This window comes from Schistocerca nitens, chromosome 12 (assembly GCF_023898315.1).
Source record: "Schistocerca nitens isolate TAMUIC-IGC-003100 chromosome 12, iqSchNite1.1, whole genome shotgun sequence".
Taxonomy (NCBI): Eukaryota; Metazoa; Arthropoda; class Insecta; order Orthoptera; family Acrididae; genus Schistocerca; species Schistocerca nitens.
The window spans coordinates 16048582-16066139 of record NC_064625.1 but is presented as its reverse complement, the minus strand read 5'-3'; the positions used below and the strand labels follow the sequence as shown (position 1 = coordinate 16066139).

General features: G+C 41.8%; 2 protein-coding genes across 3 annotated transcripts in view; one reads left to right on the top strand and one right to left on the bottom strand.

Annotated features, from left to right (window-relative positions):
* Positions 1-17558, top strand: part of LOC126215323 (uncharacterized) — a 209218-nt gene that overhangs the window by 59737 nt on the left and 131923 nt on the right. For both annotated transcript variants that reach the window (XM_049942003.1, XM_049942004.1), the window contains 2 exons: positions 1088-1173; positions 7291-7444. In XM_049942003.1, the coding sequence (XP_049797960.1) occupies positions 1088-1173; positions 7291-7444 (240 nt within the window). The remainder of the gene's footprint in view (positions 1-1087; positions 1174-7290; positions 7445-17558) is intronic.
* LOC126215321 (pleiotropic regulator 1) overlaps positions 16800-17558 on the bottom strand; it is a 45477-nt gene continuing 44718 nt past the window's right edge. Inside the window, exon 10 of the mRNA XM_049942002.1 lies at positions 16800-17487. Coding sequence (XP_049797959.1) covers positions 17428-17487 — 60 coding nt within the window. The 3' untranslated portion in view covers positions 16800-17427. The remainder of the gene's footprint in view (positions 17488-17558) is intronic.

The window sequence follows — 17558 nt, the reverse complement described above, 5'->3', positions numbered from 1 at the left end:
CAAAATGTAGTTGAGCATTTGTATGAAATATTGTTATAGGAACAGAATAAAGTGCAGTAAAGTATTAGAAACATTAAATACTGCTTTTGGTGAGTCCACTGTGTGTAAAACAATATTTTGCAAGTGGTATAAGCATTTTGAAGACCGTGAAGATGTGTGCAACGGATGTGGAAAAAGTGAAGGAAATGATCGTGAAGGATTGCTGAGTCACAATCGCAGAAATCACTGATGATGCTGACATATCAACTGGTTCATTGCATGAAATTTTTTTGGATGTTTTAGATGTTAAACACTTGACAGCGAAATTTCTTCCAAAATTTTCTGATTATGAATAAAAAACTGTGGTGAATGCAATTTACTCAGGAGTTGCTTGAAAATGTCAACAATATTACAAAGCTACTGAAATGTGTCATAACAGGTGAACAAACGTGTATTTATGGGTACAGTGTCAAAAATAAGTCTCAGTTGTCCCGATGGAAACATTTGGGATCACCAAGATTAAAAAAAAAAAAAACTTGACAAGTATGGTAAAATGCAAAGGCTATGCAGTTTTACAGCATAGTGCGCCACGAGTTCTTGTCACAACATCAAATAATCAGTAAGGAGTACCATTTAACAAGTATAATGCCTGAAGGAATCCAAAAGGGGGGGGAGAGAGACTGCACGGGTGCGAGGGGGTGGAGGGGGGGGGGGGGGGGGAGTCTGGATCTGTGGTGACAGAATTTGCGGTTTTGCACCACAATAATGCACCTGTTTACACTTCATTGCTTGTTTTTGAATTTCTGGCAAAAAAAAAAAAAAAAAAAAAAAAAATACTGTAATGATGCCACAGCATCAACATTCAAAACACACGGCTTCATATGACTATTCCAAAGGTTCCAGAGGTGTTTTGAGAATTGGGAAAAGTGCTATGTAAGTGTATAATATCTAATGGGGACTATAAAAAAAGAGATAATATTACTGTAAAAGAATAAATAACCTTCTTTTCAAAAAAAGGAAAATTCCTGCTATTTTGTGAACGCATCTCAGATTTCTGATTCCTCCCATAAACTAACAAATATGCTGAGAAATATTGTGTGTGTTTCAGCCTTGTTCATCACGCAGATCGTGTCTATCGTGGTGGCTGCTCTGGCGCTCATTGCAACCGTTCTCCTCTTTATTGGAGTGCATCTGGTAAGTCGAGTGGTGACATAAGAGAACCACGAGCTAAAGAGTTCACAGACTGCAAAGTAAAATCCACAGCCAATAGTGCTACACTTTGCAAAATGTTCAACTGTGAAGGGAACTTTTGCTCCGAAAAAGGAGGCTGTCGAACCCAAAATGTCAGATTCTGATTTGAGTGTATAACGAGGCCAAACAGCAAAGGTCACCAGTCTCCTACTCACTCGCCTCCCCCCAGGGCATTGCGGTTTTTGCACAGAAGTTGGTTTTTGGTGAAAAAGCCACGTTACATTGTCTGGAAAGGTAGCCTGTCATAATGTGCATGTCTTGGGCACAGAACATCCACACAAGGTAGTAAAACACATTCTCAATTCATCTAAAGTTAATGTATTTTGTGCCACGTCATTTTCAAAATTTATGGAACATTTTTCTTTGCAGAGAAAAATGTGGACGGGTTCATGTTCCTGGAAAAGCTGCAGCAATAGCTCACGCCTCAACGAGAAGAGACCAAGGAATTGATTTTTAGACAAGACTGTGCTGCACCACACCTTCTTTCACACAGTTGTAATTACCTCAGTCCCAAACTGCCTGTGTCGAACTGGACATACTCACCACTCACCAGTGCACCCCCCCCCCCCCCCACACACCATCACAGGGCATCTGACTTGAATACTTTTACTTATGGAATTATGTCAAAGAGTTGTGTGTTTGTGGTCTACAGTCTGAAGACTGGTCTGATGCAGCTCTGCATGCTACTCTGTCCTGTGCAAGCCTCTTCATCTCCGAGTAACTACTACAACCTACATCCTTCTAAGTCTGATTACTGTGTTCCTCTTTCGGTCTCCCCCTATGATTTTTCCCTCCCACATTTCCGTCCAATACTAAATTTCTGATCCCTTGTTTCGGAACGTGTCCTCTCAACAGATCCCTCCTTAATTTCTTTTCTCCCCAGTTCTATTTGGTACTCTCATTAGTTACATGCTGTACCAATCTAATTTTCAGCATTCTTCTGTATTACCACATTTCATAAGCTTCTGTTCTCTTCTTGTCTGAACTACTTATCATCCACATTTGTTGAGTATGAGGATGTTACTCTATCTGACCTTCATATAGCGACTAAGATCATCCTTGAAGTATTTCTGAGGTTCAGACGAAATCAATGAAATGCTTTGTTTGAGAATATAAAATATATATCTCAAACTGGTAAACAAATCGCCACTAAACGAAATGTTACTACTAGCCTTATAACCACAAAAATTATATTTCATGTAATAGTATATGGCATCACTGTTATTTAGATAATGTTTTGTCCACAGTAACCTTCATATTTTCTTTCTCTGTCACAGTAGCTGCAATGCAAACTACTGAGCAAAAAACTGGGTACCGAGCGGAATGCTTAAGTATGAGGCATATGGAAACACAAGAAGTTCAGGCATATGATCTAACCTCTAATTTTTGCACACACCTACACATCTGCACTCAAGCACAAGGGAAGATGCATTCTATGGACATACCTCTAGACAGATTTTCACATTGTCAACCAATAGTGGTCTGCATATTGTTATATATGAGGTGAGCTGAAAAAGTATCAAACCTTCCTCTTCCCGCACAAACTGATGAAACGCAGGAGACTTTCTTCTGAGGGGAAGAGGCAAGGTACATTTGTGCACAGTTGAGAGTTTTCCTGCCACCAGAAAGCAACAGTTGCAGGCAGTACGCCTACGACTGAGGATATATAGCAACTGTTTGTTGGATTCCAGCAGGTAAACCGATAGAACAAACTGAGCAGCAATATTGCATCAAATTTTATCAAAATTTTTGTGATAGCTGAGTGGAAGCTGTTCACAATTTCAACACAATTTTGAGGACAATGGCAAAAGCATCTCACAGTTAAAAAGACTGATACAACTGCTTCAAACATGGTTACATGTCACTGGACAGTGAACTGCATACAGGTAGACCATCAGTGAGTTGAAATAACAATATTATTGAGAAAGCACGGACTTTGATGATGGAAGACCATAGTGCCACATTATGAGAACTCGCAAACCAGAGAGAGGTAACTGTGTGGTGCAAACATCTTGATCTGTGGACTGCAAACCTTGGCAGCTACATAATGATAATGCACACATCCATTCTGTGCAATTGAGACAGTTTCCTCACCAAACGCAACATTCCTGTGGTTAGTCAGGATCCCTACTCCCTCTCTGTGATTCCATGTGACTTTAGTTATTTCCCAAGCTGATATTCCTGAAATGAGCACAATTTGAGACAACATGAGACATTGTGCAAAATGAAATTGTCCAGCTGATAACTATGAGTACTATGTCTGTTAGAAAATTATTCGACCTCTGGCTCGGAGAAAAAAGAACTGGCTTACCTCGAGTGTTGGACACTTAATCACCCTCAAAATAGTTCCCTTGGAACTCCATGCACTTCCACCATTGTTGGAAGATGCAGAAAAAGCTTCTTTTAGAATGGAGTTAGCTAAACTGTCGTTGCGGCCATAATGTCCTCGAGTCTGAAATTGCATTCCTTTCAATGGCCTCTCAAGTTGAGGGAACAGCCAGTAGTTTCAGGGGACCAAATCAGGATAGTAAGGAGCCAGTTGAAGCACAGGAACCAGGTTTCTAGCCAAAACAGTCAAATAAAGTGGGATGAATATGCTGGAGCACTGTCGTGTTGGAGATGCTAATTTCCTGCTGACAGAAAAACTAGTCTCTTGCACCACACAGCATCACATAGATGGCGGAGGACTTCCCTGTAGTACACTTTAGTGATTGTTTGACCCTGTGGAGCGTACTCGTGGTTTATCACACTGCAGGAATCAAATAAAGCAGTCATCATAGTTTTGACATTGCTACGCATCTGGCGAGCCTTCTTTGGGTCTTGGAGATGAGGAATGCATCCACTGTGACGACTGAGGTTTGGCTTCCTGGTCATACCTGCATACCCAGGACTTGTCACCCGTAATTATGGTGTTCACAAAGTCGACGTCACTTTTTGTAGCGCCCACCACATCCTGTGAGACTTCAACACGAAGTCGCTTTTGCTCTGCCGTCGGCAGTTACGGCACGAATTTCACTGATTCACTCTTCGTGGCCAAATCTTCTGTCACAATGGAATGTGCTGAAAAGTCGACACCCACCTATTCCGCAATTTCTTCAATAGTCACAAGACAGTCTCGCATCACCACAGCATTCATTTTAGCAATGACCCAGTCAGTTCAGCATGTCAATGGTTGACCGGAGAACAGCTCGCTCTACACCAAAGTGCAATCGTCTTTAAATCAGTTGTACCACTCCTTAATCTATGTGATGCCCACGGCACCATCACCAAAATCCATATGAATCTTCTGAATGGTTTCCACCAGTCTGTCACCCAGTTTCTGGCAAAATTTTATCAAGAAGTGTCACTCCCGACTTTCCGTCATTTCTCTCACAACAAAAACTGGCGCAAGTACTACACACTACCTCACTCGACTGCTGCTCACTGGCAACTGGTGCTATCAACAGGTGGGAAAAAATTCACGCACATGCACGAAGGTTCGAGATCGGCTTGTGCATGTGCACTACATTCAAATCTGCCAGGTGACTGGAGAGAGAGAGAGAGAGAGAGAGAGAGAGAGAGAGAGGTGTGCATTACATAGGAGACTACTTTGAAGTGGACTGGGGTTCTGTACCTCCAAAACAATATATGTACTTCTGCCAACCATAGGTTCAATACTCTTTGAACATATCTTGGTCATGCTGACTAGTAAAGTAGTATAACAGGGTGTATATGTGGACAGGGAAAAAAAAAATCTTGCATTTTTCCCGGTTAAAAATACACTTCTCCGGGGTGAAAATACACTTTTTCCATGATAAGTGACAGTATACACTTATTCGGCACTGTAAAACTCATCGCCAGCCGAAGTGGCCGTACGGTTCTAGGCGCTGCAGTCTGGAACCGCGAGACCGCCACGGTCGCAGGTTCGAATCCTGCCTCGGGCATGGATGTGTGTGATGTCCTTAGGTTAGTTAGGTTTAACTAGTTCTAAGTTCTAGGGGTCTAATGACCTCAGAAGTTGAGTCCCATAGTGCTCAGAGCCATTTGAACCATTTTTTTTGTAAAACTCATCATCAATCCTTTGAATGTTAATGGTTTTATATACCAGAGTAGAATTTCCCGGCACTTTAGAAAATATAACTCAGGGGGGAAAAACACGTGTTGGAAGACATTTGATGCGCAGCAACATGTACGCTGCATATTTTTGTATTACGAAGGTATAAATTCGAATTCCACCAAACATTGCATGTCACTTTTCGAAGCATTGAAATTGAGATTGCGATGCGCTTTTGTAAGCCAGTCATAGCCCATGTCACATGATTTCGCCAGCTGATGACAGCATAGGACATATGATGTAGTCAGCCAATAGCAAGATCACTCTTAAGTAGTGCAAACACACAAATAAGAAAAGTTTAAATTAATATACATACCATTCACCTATAATATTGGTCTCAAAGATTAATAAGCTGGAAGAGAAGCTAAGCTTCCACATATAATGTTGATCTTTTTTTGCACTTTTTACACTTTAAGATACATCACACAAATGTGCCAGTAAAATTTTTAATAACAACGTAAATGTCTGATCTTCTGGGCTCTCAATTCTTCTAATTGGTCGTCCTCAAAGAGTTGATTTTTAAATGACAGTCAAACGCTTTGTGATTTAAGAAATTCATCATACATTCTCGAACATAGCTCATCTTACGTAAAAGGAAATCTCCTTTGAATGTAACGCTTTTCAAACCACCATTTGCAATATTTTCCCACAACCTGTTAGAAATAGGTTTGTTACAGCAGTTGCATGAGAGCGGCAGATAACCGCGCTTGCGCAGCTACGATGACGCAGGAAGCCCATATGTTCATACGTGTAAAACATTAAAAGATCTTACATTATGTCATAAAAGAAACAAGGCATCAGAGGATACTTCAAGAGCGTTGGAATTTCGTGAACAATACTAAAACACATAGTACGGCTTAAAATGCACATTTGTAAGCAAATTTTCTTGGAGTACCAGTACTGTGTTATCTCATGTTTGGTTCTTAATTATGGCATAATGCCATATGTGCACTTGAAATGCAGCGAACAGTTGAAACTAGCCAATAGTGTGAAATTAAACACTTAGTTCCAAATAAATTGAATGCCTCAACAGAAAAGATTAATAAAAGCCAAATCTCTTTAGCAAACCGGCCAAAATAACATCATTGTTCTGTAAGACGATTAATGTTTGACTGTCAGAAAGGTGGAAATAAAATGTAAAACTAATAACATATTTTAGCCTTCCGTAAATACGCGAACGTATTTTAATTCATTTGACAGCTCCCGGCCACAAAAATCCGTTTTGTTATCATTTAACGTGAGAGCAATAAACGAAGAGGAAACAACAAAATCACTAAACGTAAACACGGGTCACGTGGAGACGACCCACCTCCCCACCACAAGTCAGACTGCTCTGTGCATCAGCCCCAAATTTACTAATTTCCAAACCGGGGCAATATTAAGTAGTGGCACCCAGCCACACATCTGTAACGAGAAGCGGGAGAAGGTACTACTCATACGTGACTCAACTGCGCATGCGTAAGAGCCCGCCCCCAACTGCTCAAACAAATCTATTTAAACAGTTGTCACACCACACTCATCAGAGGCAATTTGTTGTTATGAAGCATTCCATAGTCTTCCTAAAGCCTTTGACACACTTTGCTGTTGGCAGACGCTTGTATGAGCACTGTTTTGTTGTTGTATATGGAGCATTTCCTTTGCAACTTGGGTTTTATTTTCTTTCTTTTTTTTTCTCCTGTTTATGTTTTGTTGCTGCAGTATTATTCTGCAGTAGCGGGATACAGTAATATCCTTTGTTAGAGTATTGGTTCTTACCTGTCAAAATCACAAAAATTTAACTGAAAACTAAAACAATGAAAAATTCCCGGAATTCTAAACAATTCCCGAGTTTTTCCCGGACCTCCCGGGTCGTATACACCCTGTATAGGAGTAATGTTGAAATAATTCCCTTAAATATCAGTGTCGGTATACAGTACAGAAACATGCAGCAGTGGCCACATTCCACGCGCCCGTCTCCTCTGCTGCAGAGGTCCCCCGGGCTGCTGGTGCCGTGGCTGGTGCTGAATGGGCTGTCGGTGCCACTGGTGGTGCTGGCGGCGGTGCTGTTCGCCGTATTGGCTGGCCTCGGTGAGGCCTTCCTGCTGATGACAGCCATTCTCCTCGTCGGCATTTGTGTCTCCTGTGAGTAAATCTAGTAGAGCGCACAATTTCAAAATAGTTTCACAACGGCGCTGCAGTGGACATCAAATGTTAAGTCCCATAGTGCTTAGAGCCATTTGCAGCGAACGGGGCTCTGACGCAGTACCACAGGTACACTTATTATCTGAAAGTACAATCAAACGTAGTATTGAGCTGTGTGTTATATCGAATGGAGAATCGTTGACAAATGTAGAATAACTTCAGGTGCGCAACAGGGGAAGTGTGTTAGGGCACTTCCTGTTCACATTGTATATTAATGACTTTGCAGACAATATTAACAGTAACTTCAGACATTCTACAGCTGATGCAGTTACCTATAATGAAGTAATGTCTGACAATGGCTGCAAAAATGTTCAGCCAGATCTTGATATGATTTCAAAGTGGTGTTAAGGATGGCAACTTGTGAATCACAGTTTGAATCAATAATCTCATACAAATAGCAAGGTTTAACAGTTGGTACCGATATGAAACGGAATGACCACATAGACTCAGTCACAGGTAAAGCAGATAGCAGACTTCTGTTCATTGGTAGAATACTACAAAAATGCAATCAGTCTCTAAAGGAGACTGCTTACAAAACACTCATGAAACTGATCCTAAAATATTCCTGATGTGTGTGAGACCTGTTTCAAACACTCACTAACAGGGGATATTGAACATATGCAAACAAAGGGGAACATGAATGGTCACAGGTCCAGCTTTGTTAAGAGCCTATGGGAGAGCATCATGGAGTGAGGGAGGAAAAAAGAGAATAGAAGAGAGAGGGGGGGGGGGGGAGAGTGAGAGGCAGATGGAAAGGGGGGGGGGAGACAGAAAGAGAGAGAGAGAGAGAGAGAGAGAGAGAGAGAGAGAGAGAGATGCTTGAAGCTATATGCAAATGAGAATAAACTTTTAAGTTACTAAGTTATGAATCTAGGTACATACTACAAAACCCCTATGTAACACAACCGTGGAGATAGCAGGATACCAAAGAAAACAGTGCACACAGAGGTGTCTAACAATAATCCCTCCCGTGCTCCATACATGAATGACACTGGAACAAGAATTACCATCCATTTCACAGATTTTTGTAGAGTATAGATACAAACATAGATGGCATGTGAATTTTACAATTGTTGTGCAGACTGGTTTGCTGCACCTCTCCATGCTGCTCTATCCTGTGCAAGCCTCTACACACACACACACACACACACACACACACACACACACACACACTCTCTTCTCTCCAATGATAAATCAGTAATCCCCTGGTGGGTCAGTACTTCATGATTAGTTGCTCAACATACCCATCTAATCTTCATCATTCTTCTGTACCACCAAATAAAAAAAAAACTTTTCTATTCTCTTCTTGTCAGAAATGTGCATCCACCATATTTGACTCATATACCCAAACAAATACCTTATGGCAAGACTACCTACCACTTAAATTTATATCCAATGTTAACAAATTTCTCTTCTTCAGAAATACTTTTCTTGCCAGCAACAAAAAAATGGTTCAAATGGCTCTGAGCACTATGGGACTTAACTTCTGAGGTCATCAGTCCACTAGGACTTAGAACTACTTAAACCTAACTAACCCAAGGACATCACACACATCCATGCCCGAGGCAGGATTCGAACCTGCGACCGTAGCAGTCGTGCGGTTCCAGACTGTAGCACCTAGAACTGCTCGATCACTCCGGCCGGCTGCCAGCGACAGCCTACATTTTATATCATCTCTACTGATGTCATTTTGTTGCTCAATAGCTAACTCATCTGTTATTTTTAATGTCTCATTTCCTAATCTAATCCCCTCATCTTACAATATGTTTTCAAATCACCATCCTTTCTGATCAACTGGTCTTCCAAGTCCCTTACCATCTCTAATGGAATTGCAATCCCATCACCAAGATTTTTATGTCTTCTCTCTGAACTTTAATTCATTTTCCTGATTTATGATTGATTTCATTTACTGCTTGTGCACTATACACATTGAATAACATGGGAGATATGCTACAACCCGGCCTTACTCCTTCCTCTTCATATCCTTCGATTGCTTTAACTGTGGTCTAGTTTCTGTACATGTTGCAGACAACCTTCTGCTCCCTGTATTTTAACACTGTTGCCACAAAAATTTCAAACAGTGTATTCCAGTCAACACTGTTAAAAGTTTTCTCTAAATCTACAAACATTGTAAATGATGTTTGCCTTTCTTCAATCCATCTATTAAGCTAAGTCTCTGGAATCCAAGCTGATATTTTCCATGTCAGGTTCTACCAATTTTTCCATTCTTCTGCAAATAATTTGTGCACGTATTTTGCAACCATGACACATTAAACTGATGGTTAAATAGTATTCGTACCAGTCAGAATCAGCCTTGTTTGCAGTTGGAGTCATTACATTCTTCTTGAAGCCTCAGGTCGTTTTGCTTGTCTTGTATATCTTACACAAAAGGTGGAATAATTTTCTCATTGCTGCATCTTTCAAAGATCTCAGCAAGTCTGATGGTAGGTCATCTACTCAAGGAATCATGTCTTTCAGTGCTCTGCCAGATTCATCTCACAGTGTCACATGTCCAACTGTAAGACACGTGATAATACAGGGTTATTACAAATGACTGAAGCGATTTCATAGCTCTACAATAACTTTATTATTTGATATATTTTCACAATGCTTTGCACACACATACAAAAACTCAAAAAGGTTTTTTAGGCATTCACAAATGTTCGATATGTGCCCCTTTAGTGATTCGGCAGACGTCAAGCCGATAATCAAGTTCCTCCCACACTCGGTGCAGCATGTCCCCATCAATGAGTTCGAAAGCATCGTTGATGCGAGCTCGCAGTTCTGGCACGTTTCTTGGTAGAGGAGGTTTAAACACTGAATCTTTCACATAACCCCACAGAAATAAATCTAATGGGGTTAAGTCGGGAGAGCGTGGCGGCCATGACATGAATTGCTGATCATGATCTCCACCACGACCGATCCATCGGTTTTCCAATCTCCTGTTTAAGAAATGCCGAACATCACGATGGAAGTGCGGTGGAGCACCATCCTGTTGAAAGATGAAGTCGGCGCTGTCGGTCTCCAGTTGTGGCATGAGCCAATTTTCCAGCATGTCCAGATACACGTGTCCTGTAACGTTTTTTTCGCAGAAGAAAAAGGGGCCGTAAACTTTAAATCGTGAGATTGCACGAAACACGTTAACTTTTGGTGAATTGCGAATTTGCTGCACGAATGCGTGAGGATTCTCTACCGCCCAGATTCGCACATTGTGTCTGTTCACTTCACCATTAAGAAAAAATGTTGCTTCATCACTGAAAACAAGTTTCGCACTGAACGCATCCTCTTCCACGAGCTGTTGCAACCGCGCCGAAAATTCAAAGCGTTTGACTTTGTCATCGGGTGTCAGGGCTTGTAGCAATTGTAAACGGTAAGGCTTCTGCTTTAGCCTTTTCCGTAAGATTTTCCAAACCGTCGGCTGTGGTACGTTTAGCTCCCTGCTTGCTTTACTCGTCGACTTCCGCGGGCTACGCGTGAAACTTGCCCGCACGCGTTCAACCGTTTCTTCGCTCACTGCAGGCCGACCCGTTGATTTCCCCTTACAGAGGCATCCAGAAGCTTTAAACTGCGCATACCATCGCCGAATGGAGTTAGCAGTTTGTGGATCTTTGTTGAATTTCGTCCTGAAGTGTCGTTGCACTGTTATGACTGATTGATGTGAGTGCATTTCAAGCACGACATACGCTTTCCCAGCTCCTGTCGCCATTTTGTCTCACTGCGCTCTCGAGCGCTCTGGCGGCAGAAACCTGTAGTGCGGCTTCAGCCGAACAAAACTTTAAGAGTTTTTCTACGTATCTGTAGTGTGTCATGACCATATGTCAATGAATGGAGCTACAGTGAATTTATGAAATCGCTTCAATCATTTGTAATAGCCCTGTATAGCCCAAACCAGCAATGGGGAACAAAAGAGTGATGATAAAAATTGGTTATAAATGGAAAAAATACAATGTTAGAGCAAAAGGCACGCTTTTCACTTAATTGTCACATTAAGTGTTTATATGTTGTAAAAAGCTGCCACTAGGGGCTTACATTTAGCGATGAAATGCCAAACTACAGACAAGTCAGAGCACACTCTAATCCGTGGAGTAAAGTCAGCATAATGCAATATGAGAATAATCACTCTTTTCTTTATGCCATTTGCTACCTGCTTCCCTGGAAGCAAAATAACACATGACAAAGTAAGGATGACATGAAATGCAGGCTAGCACAGACAAAGACAGCATTGCTGGCTAAAAGAAGTCAACTAGTATCAGCTTTAATTTGAGGACAAAAAATTCTGAGTATGTATATCTGGAACACAGCATTTAATAAGAGTGAACCACAAACTGGGGTTAAACCACAAAAGGAGAGAATCAAAGCATCTGAAAAGTGGTGGAACAGAAGTACATTGAAATTTAGGTAACATAAGAAATAAAGAGGTTTCCCGCAGGCTCAGTGATGAGACGAATATGTGGAAACCGATGAAAAGAAGGATGATGATGATAATGATCGGTTTTTGGGGCGCTCAACTAAGCGGTCAGCAGCACCCATAGAAAGTCCCAATGTTTACACATTCCATTTTCTTTTCACAATCCAGTCTAGTCAACTCTCACAAATGATGATGATGAAATGAAGAGGGCAACACAAACACCCATCCCCGGACAGATGAAAAGGAGGAGGGACACAACAATGGGATGTGCTTTATGAGATCAATGAATGACTCATGTAGTACTTCAGTGAGCTGTAGTGGGTAAGAACTGTAGTGGACAGCAGAAACTGGAACATATCCAAAAAAATAATTCCAAGTGCTGTTCTGGGATGAAGAAGCTAGCAGAAGAGAGGAAATTGGTGACAGACCACATCAAACCAGTGAGAAGACTGATAGAAGAGGGTGGGGGAAAACTCTCCAGGAGGAGGGAATTTATTACTAAATGGACAAGTATGCAAATATTACACTCAGTCATTGTGAAGCTGAGCACTCCCAATGACCTCTCGTACTGCCGGACAGCACGTGTAAAATGTCACACAGTTGTTGCAGTGGAGTTGGTATGAGATAAGATGGCCCTTCCTCCGACAGGGATGATGTACCCATACCAGCATAGGAATTTAGGCGAGTAAAATTACTGTTTAACATCCTGACAACAATTATGGGATAGAACACAAGCTCACATGTGATAAGGAACCATATCATAATTCAAATTAAATGATAAATGGGAAAATTCAGAAAGAGTGATCAGACGGGTTTCGATGCTACTCTCCCTCCCCTGCGCCGCCTCATTTGATTGTGACCACTGTGTCCACTACAGCAGCTCTCGGTTACAGCACTGGAGCAGCACGTGCCATCTGAATTTGTGGGCCAAGCCTCGCAGTAAATACTGTCGGAAGGAGGAGTCACGTGAGGATGCTTAAGGTTTTTCGGAGGAATATTGTTAATTTTGAGGCAAACACAAGTTAGTTGAAACTGTGACTCAGGGTGCAGTCTAGCTTCTGTGTCAGATAATGAGCTGGCAGAGGGTATCTCTTTGTAGTTGGTTAGAGAGAACAGTCAGAGTGCTAGGAAAAAAGAAGGAACAATGAGTAAAGTTTAACTTCCCATCAATGTCATTGGAGCAAAATATCAAATAAGGCAGGAACATGGAAGGAAATTAGCCATATCCCTTTAGAAAGAACTTCTCCAGCATTTGCCTCAAGAGATTCAGGGGGAACAGTGGGAAACTTAAATCTGGACATGCGTACAGGGTGTCAATGCACTGCGTGTGTGGAATACAGCTGCTTTATAGAGGGTCACTCAGGGCTTTGATTACCTATCATTGTGCCTCAAAATGAGGGACATCCTACTCGAGATGCTTCCCACCCCTCCAAAAGTGGTATTCTGTTGTCCACTCAACCTCAACAACATCCTATTCCATCCCTATCCACTCCCAATACCAACCCCTTGCCACAAGGGTCATACCCCTATGGAAGACCCAGATGAAAAACCTTCCCAATCCAACCACCCAGCACTTCCTATTCCAGTCCTGTCACAGGTTTATCCTACCCCAACAGGGGCCACGCCACCTGTGAAAGCAGCCACGTCTATTACCAGCCCTGCTGCGATCATTTCACAGCTTTTTATATTGGTATGACTACCAACCAGCTGTCCGTCAGGATGAACGATCACTGTCAGACTGTGGCCGTGAGCGAAGTAGACCACCTTGTGACACAACATTCAGCTGAACATAACACATTTGATTTCAATGGCTGCTTCACTACCAGAGCCATGTGGATCCTTCCCTCCACCACCAGATTCTCTGAATTGCGCAGATGGGAGCTATCCTTACGCCACATTCTCCGCCCTATATTTAACTGGCCTCAACCTAGGTAACATACTGGCCCTATGCCCTCCACCCAACAGTTTCCCATTCTGCCTTCTCATTCTCATCTCCCACCCTGTTTATTTGCAGCCCTCTGTGAATACATCTGCATGTCTTTCCTCATTTCTCTCTTTTTTTTCCTTTTCTCCCCACCTCCCTACCCTACAACCTACTGACACTGTGCCTGTTGGGAGGCTAGTCCTTCACACCTAACCAGACAGTGTTCCTCTCTCCCCATCCGTACACTACTATCCCTCCCCTTTCTCCTCTCCCACTACCACCTAATAGCTGCTTGCATCCCACATGATGTTGCATTCTGGCCCAAGACGCTGGAGTTGGTGGTTGTGTATGTGAGAAATGTGCTTGTGTGTGTGTGTGTGTGTGTGTGTGTGTGTGTGTGTCTTTCTTTTACTTATGAAGGCTGTGGCCAAAAGCTCTATGTGAGTGTCTTTTAATTATGCCTGTCTGCAACTTGATGTGTCTTCTTTACGGTAAGTAACAATATGTCTTTTCCTACAAAAATACCCTCAAGACATATGTTTATAATATGTATTTTATGTTCTAAGCACATACACACCGTGTATAACACACGTTCAGAATTGTTGCCTTGTTCAGTAATGCGTGCCCGAACTTGGTTCAACCTGTCTGAGATCACTTTTCAGAGCAAGGGGACGCTGATGATGTTAATCTCCTCCAGTGTATGTCTGGCCAGTTTTTATAGAACCATCCATTAAGGTAGTCCAACAGGGAAAAGTTTGGGGACATTAGATCATCTCCTCTTTCCCCTTTTCTTTGTCCATTTCCTCCATTTTGCCACCCCTCTCTCTGTCCACTTCCTCCACCCCTCCTTTCTATCTCCTCCTGTCTCTCTCCCTGTCCATCTGCTACTGCCCCAACCCTCTCTCTGCTCCTCTCTCTCTCTCTCTCTCTCTCTCCCCCCCCCCCCCCCCTCTATCTGCTCCTGCCCTGAGGTCCATGCCCTCCTCCCCCCTCTGACTCCATCTCCTCCGGCCTTTTATTTCCTCTCACTCCCTTTTATCTCCTCCTTCCCATCCCCCACCCTCCTCTCTCTCTCTCTCTTTCTCTCCATCCTCGATCAGACCATCTTCCCCCCCCCCTCCTTTTCTCTGTCTATTTCCTCCTCTCCCCTATTTCCTTCTCCCCCTCACTGCGCCTGTCCCCTTCTCCTTTTCTCCTTCATACCTGTGTCCGTCCTCCTTCCCCCTCTCTGTCTGTCCATTTCTTCCTACCCCCTTCTGTTTCCAAGTTTCACTCCCACTAAAACTGGAGGTTGCTTCTTCTTACGCCCCCAGTATTTCATTCCATGACCAAGTTTGGTCGAAATTGATCCAGGTGTTTAGGAGGAGCTTTTCACGTGCTACACCACTTTTTCACCCCCCACCCCCACCCCTTTGATAGGTAGGTGGTTCTTACCCCCACAGCGATTCTAGTTTAGGCAGAAGTGTGGAATATATATAGATTCGATCACCAAAAAACTCGCTCAAGGGATGAATTGTCTCATTAGATATATGACAAGTGGTGTCATCCTGCTGCAGCTGACAACATTCATTTGTCTCAAGATGCAGTATACATTATGTTAACAATGTCCTGATAAACAACTCTTATAACCACATTTTCAAAGTAAATAGGGTTCACTGAATGAAATTTTCACTATGCAGTGGAGTGTGCACTGATATGAAACTTCCTGGCAGAATAAAACTGTGAGCAGGATCGAGACTCAAACTCAGGAAGCGTGACTTTAATCTGCCAAAAACTTCCATAGGGTTCACTATTTGACAATGCAATGTGGCACACTACACTCCAATTTTATGACAGTGCAATCTGTTTTCATGCAAGACATGGATCTTCAGTTGACTATGTTCTTATATTTTGACTAGCCACACATCCCCTAAAGTGAAACAACCCCACATCAGTGAAGAAAGCACAATCCCCACCTCAGCCAGTTTAATGTTCATCAAATTGGTCGATTTCCCAGTTCTCTCTTTACCAACTAATCTGCATTCTCGAAAAAGGGCAATTAATCTCATTACTGATACATTGTTCAGCTGTTGCATTTGTATATTTCTCACAAAATGCTTCCAGTACATGTGCATATGAACAACTAGAAAAATACTGTTCAACAATGAAAATTCGCTGCTCTTGGGAAAAGGACATGTTTACCAAGGAACGAATTGTGCAATATGACAGATGTCACCGTCTGTTATTGTTACCGATACGTATGGTGGTAGCTTGTGAACAGACTCTTTATTTTCACGTGAAGGATGTTTGAATTGCAATGCAGTTCAACTGATGAAGACAACAGGTTTTTATCAAACAGCATCCACACATAAGCAGTTTCTCAAAATCGAAGTACTGATTGTCTACATGTGACATTCTCTCCTCTCATTTCAGTCCTGCCAGCCTTCCTGGTCTACATCGTGATGAGCACTCGCTACGAGTTCCAGACCGTGCGGCTGATACGCTAACCTATCAGCCTCCAGCACTCACTTCTGTGTTCGCGACTCACCTGCTGGCTCAAATAACCTACAGAAATGCATTGCGGCAGATTTCTACAAGACAGCCTTTTGTGTAAAATTAACACAACTGAAATTGATGGTCTCATCAAGCCGAAGGATACAAATGGTATCTGACATCAGAAATATGGCCAAATCTGTAAAACTGACTTCGTTTTGTGCTTTTAATTTTTTTTTTTTTAACAATTGTGCAACAATTTTATATTAATGACTACTTCTGTCGATTCCAAATCTCTTCCATTTCTATACAATAGTGCCATAATTTTTATGCGACAGTTTCGTAGTGTCGTATCTGGTTGCTTACCTCATATATCAGCAGATGTGCTGTAGCTGACGAGCTGATTACTCGTGATGTATATTTATGTCTCCTAGGAAGATGGAGATTCCCGAACAGTGCATCAATAAAAATAAATATACTTTAAAAACATTAATTTAATTAAAAATTTAATTGCATTTTGCTAGAAAGCTATATTACTATAAATGTATGACAGGTAAATTCTAATTAAAGGACTGAACTTCCATTATGTTACACAAGTTGCCTTATGCTTAGCAAATGTGATTTCGGAAAAATCCTTATTCTGCTTTCAGCAGACATACTGAATATAATTCCTGCATATTTGCTACTTTAAGTTTTGACACAAAATAATTTTAACATTTTAATATAGAAATATATTTTTCTAACAAGACAAAATGTTTCAGTTTTTATTGGTTTTTCTATTTCACTATGACCTCAGAGTTGATTGTCGGTTAAGCAACAGCATTCATCTCAAAACTGAAAATGAATTAATGGTGGCTACAGAATGCTGTACATAACCGATTTCTTTAATTAAAAAGCCTATATTCTTTTCCAAAAAATGGATCAGTCACCATACACACACAAATTCTCTCACAGTAAAAGATAATGAACTGCAACGATTCTGCTTTTTCTTGATTTGTTATGACTGTTGGAGGAATCTGTGAGAGATGAACTGTTTCTATACTGACATCGCATTTATTTTCAGGTTGGGCAGTCATGAGCAATCCTTTACATACACGTGCACTGCAACTTTCACCACACTTAGTATTTCCTCCTCTTGAGTATTTCTGGTCGCCAGTGGATCGGGTGTGTTTCTTCGGTCTGCAGACACAAAAAGAGTTATGTTAGTATTGTATACCAAACAATTCACTCAGCAGCATGTACAACACAGT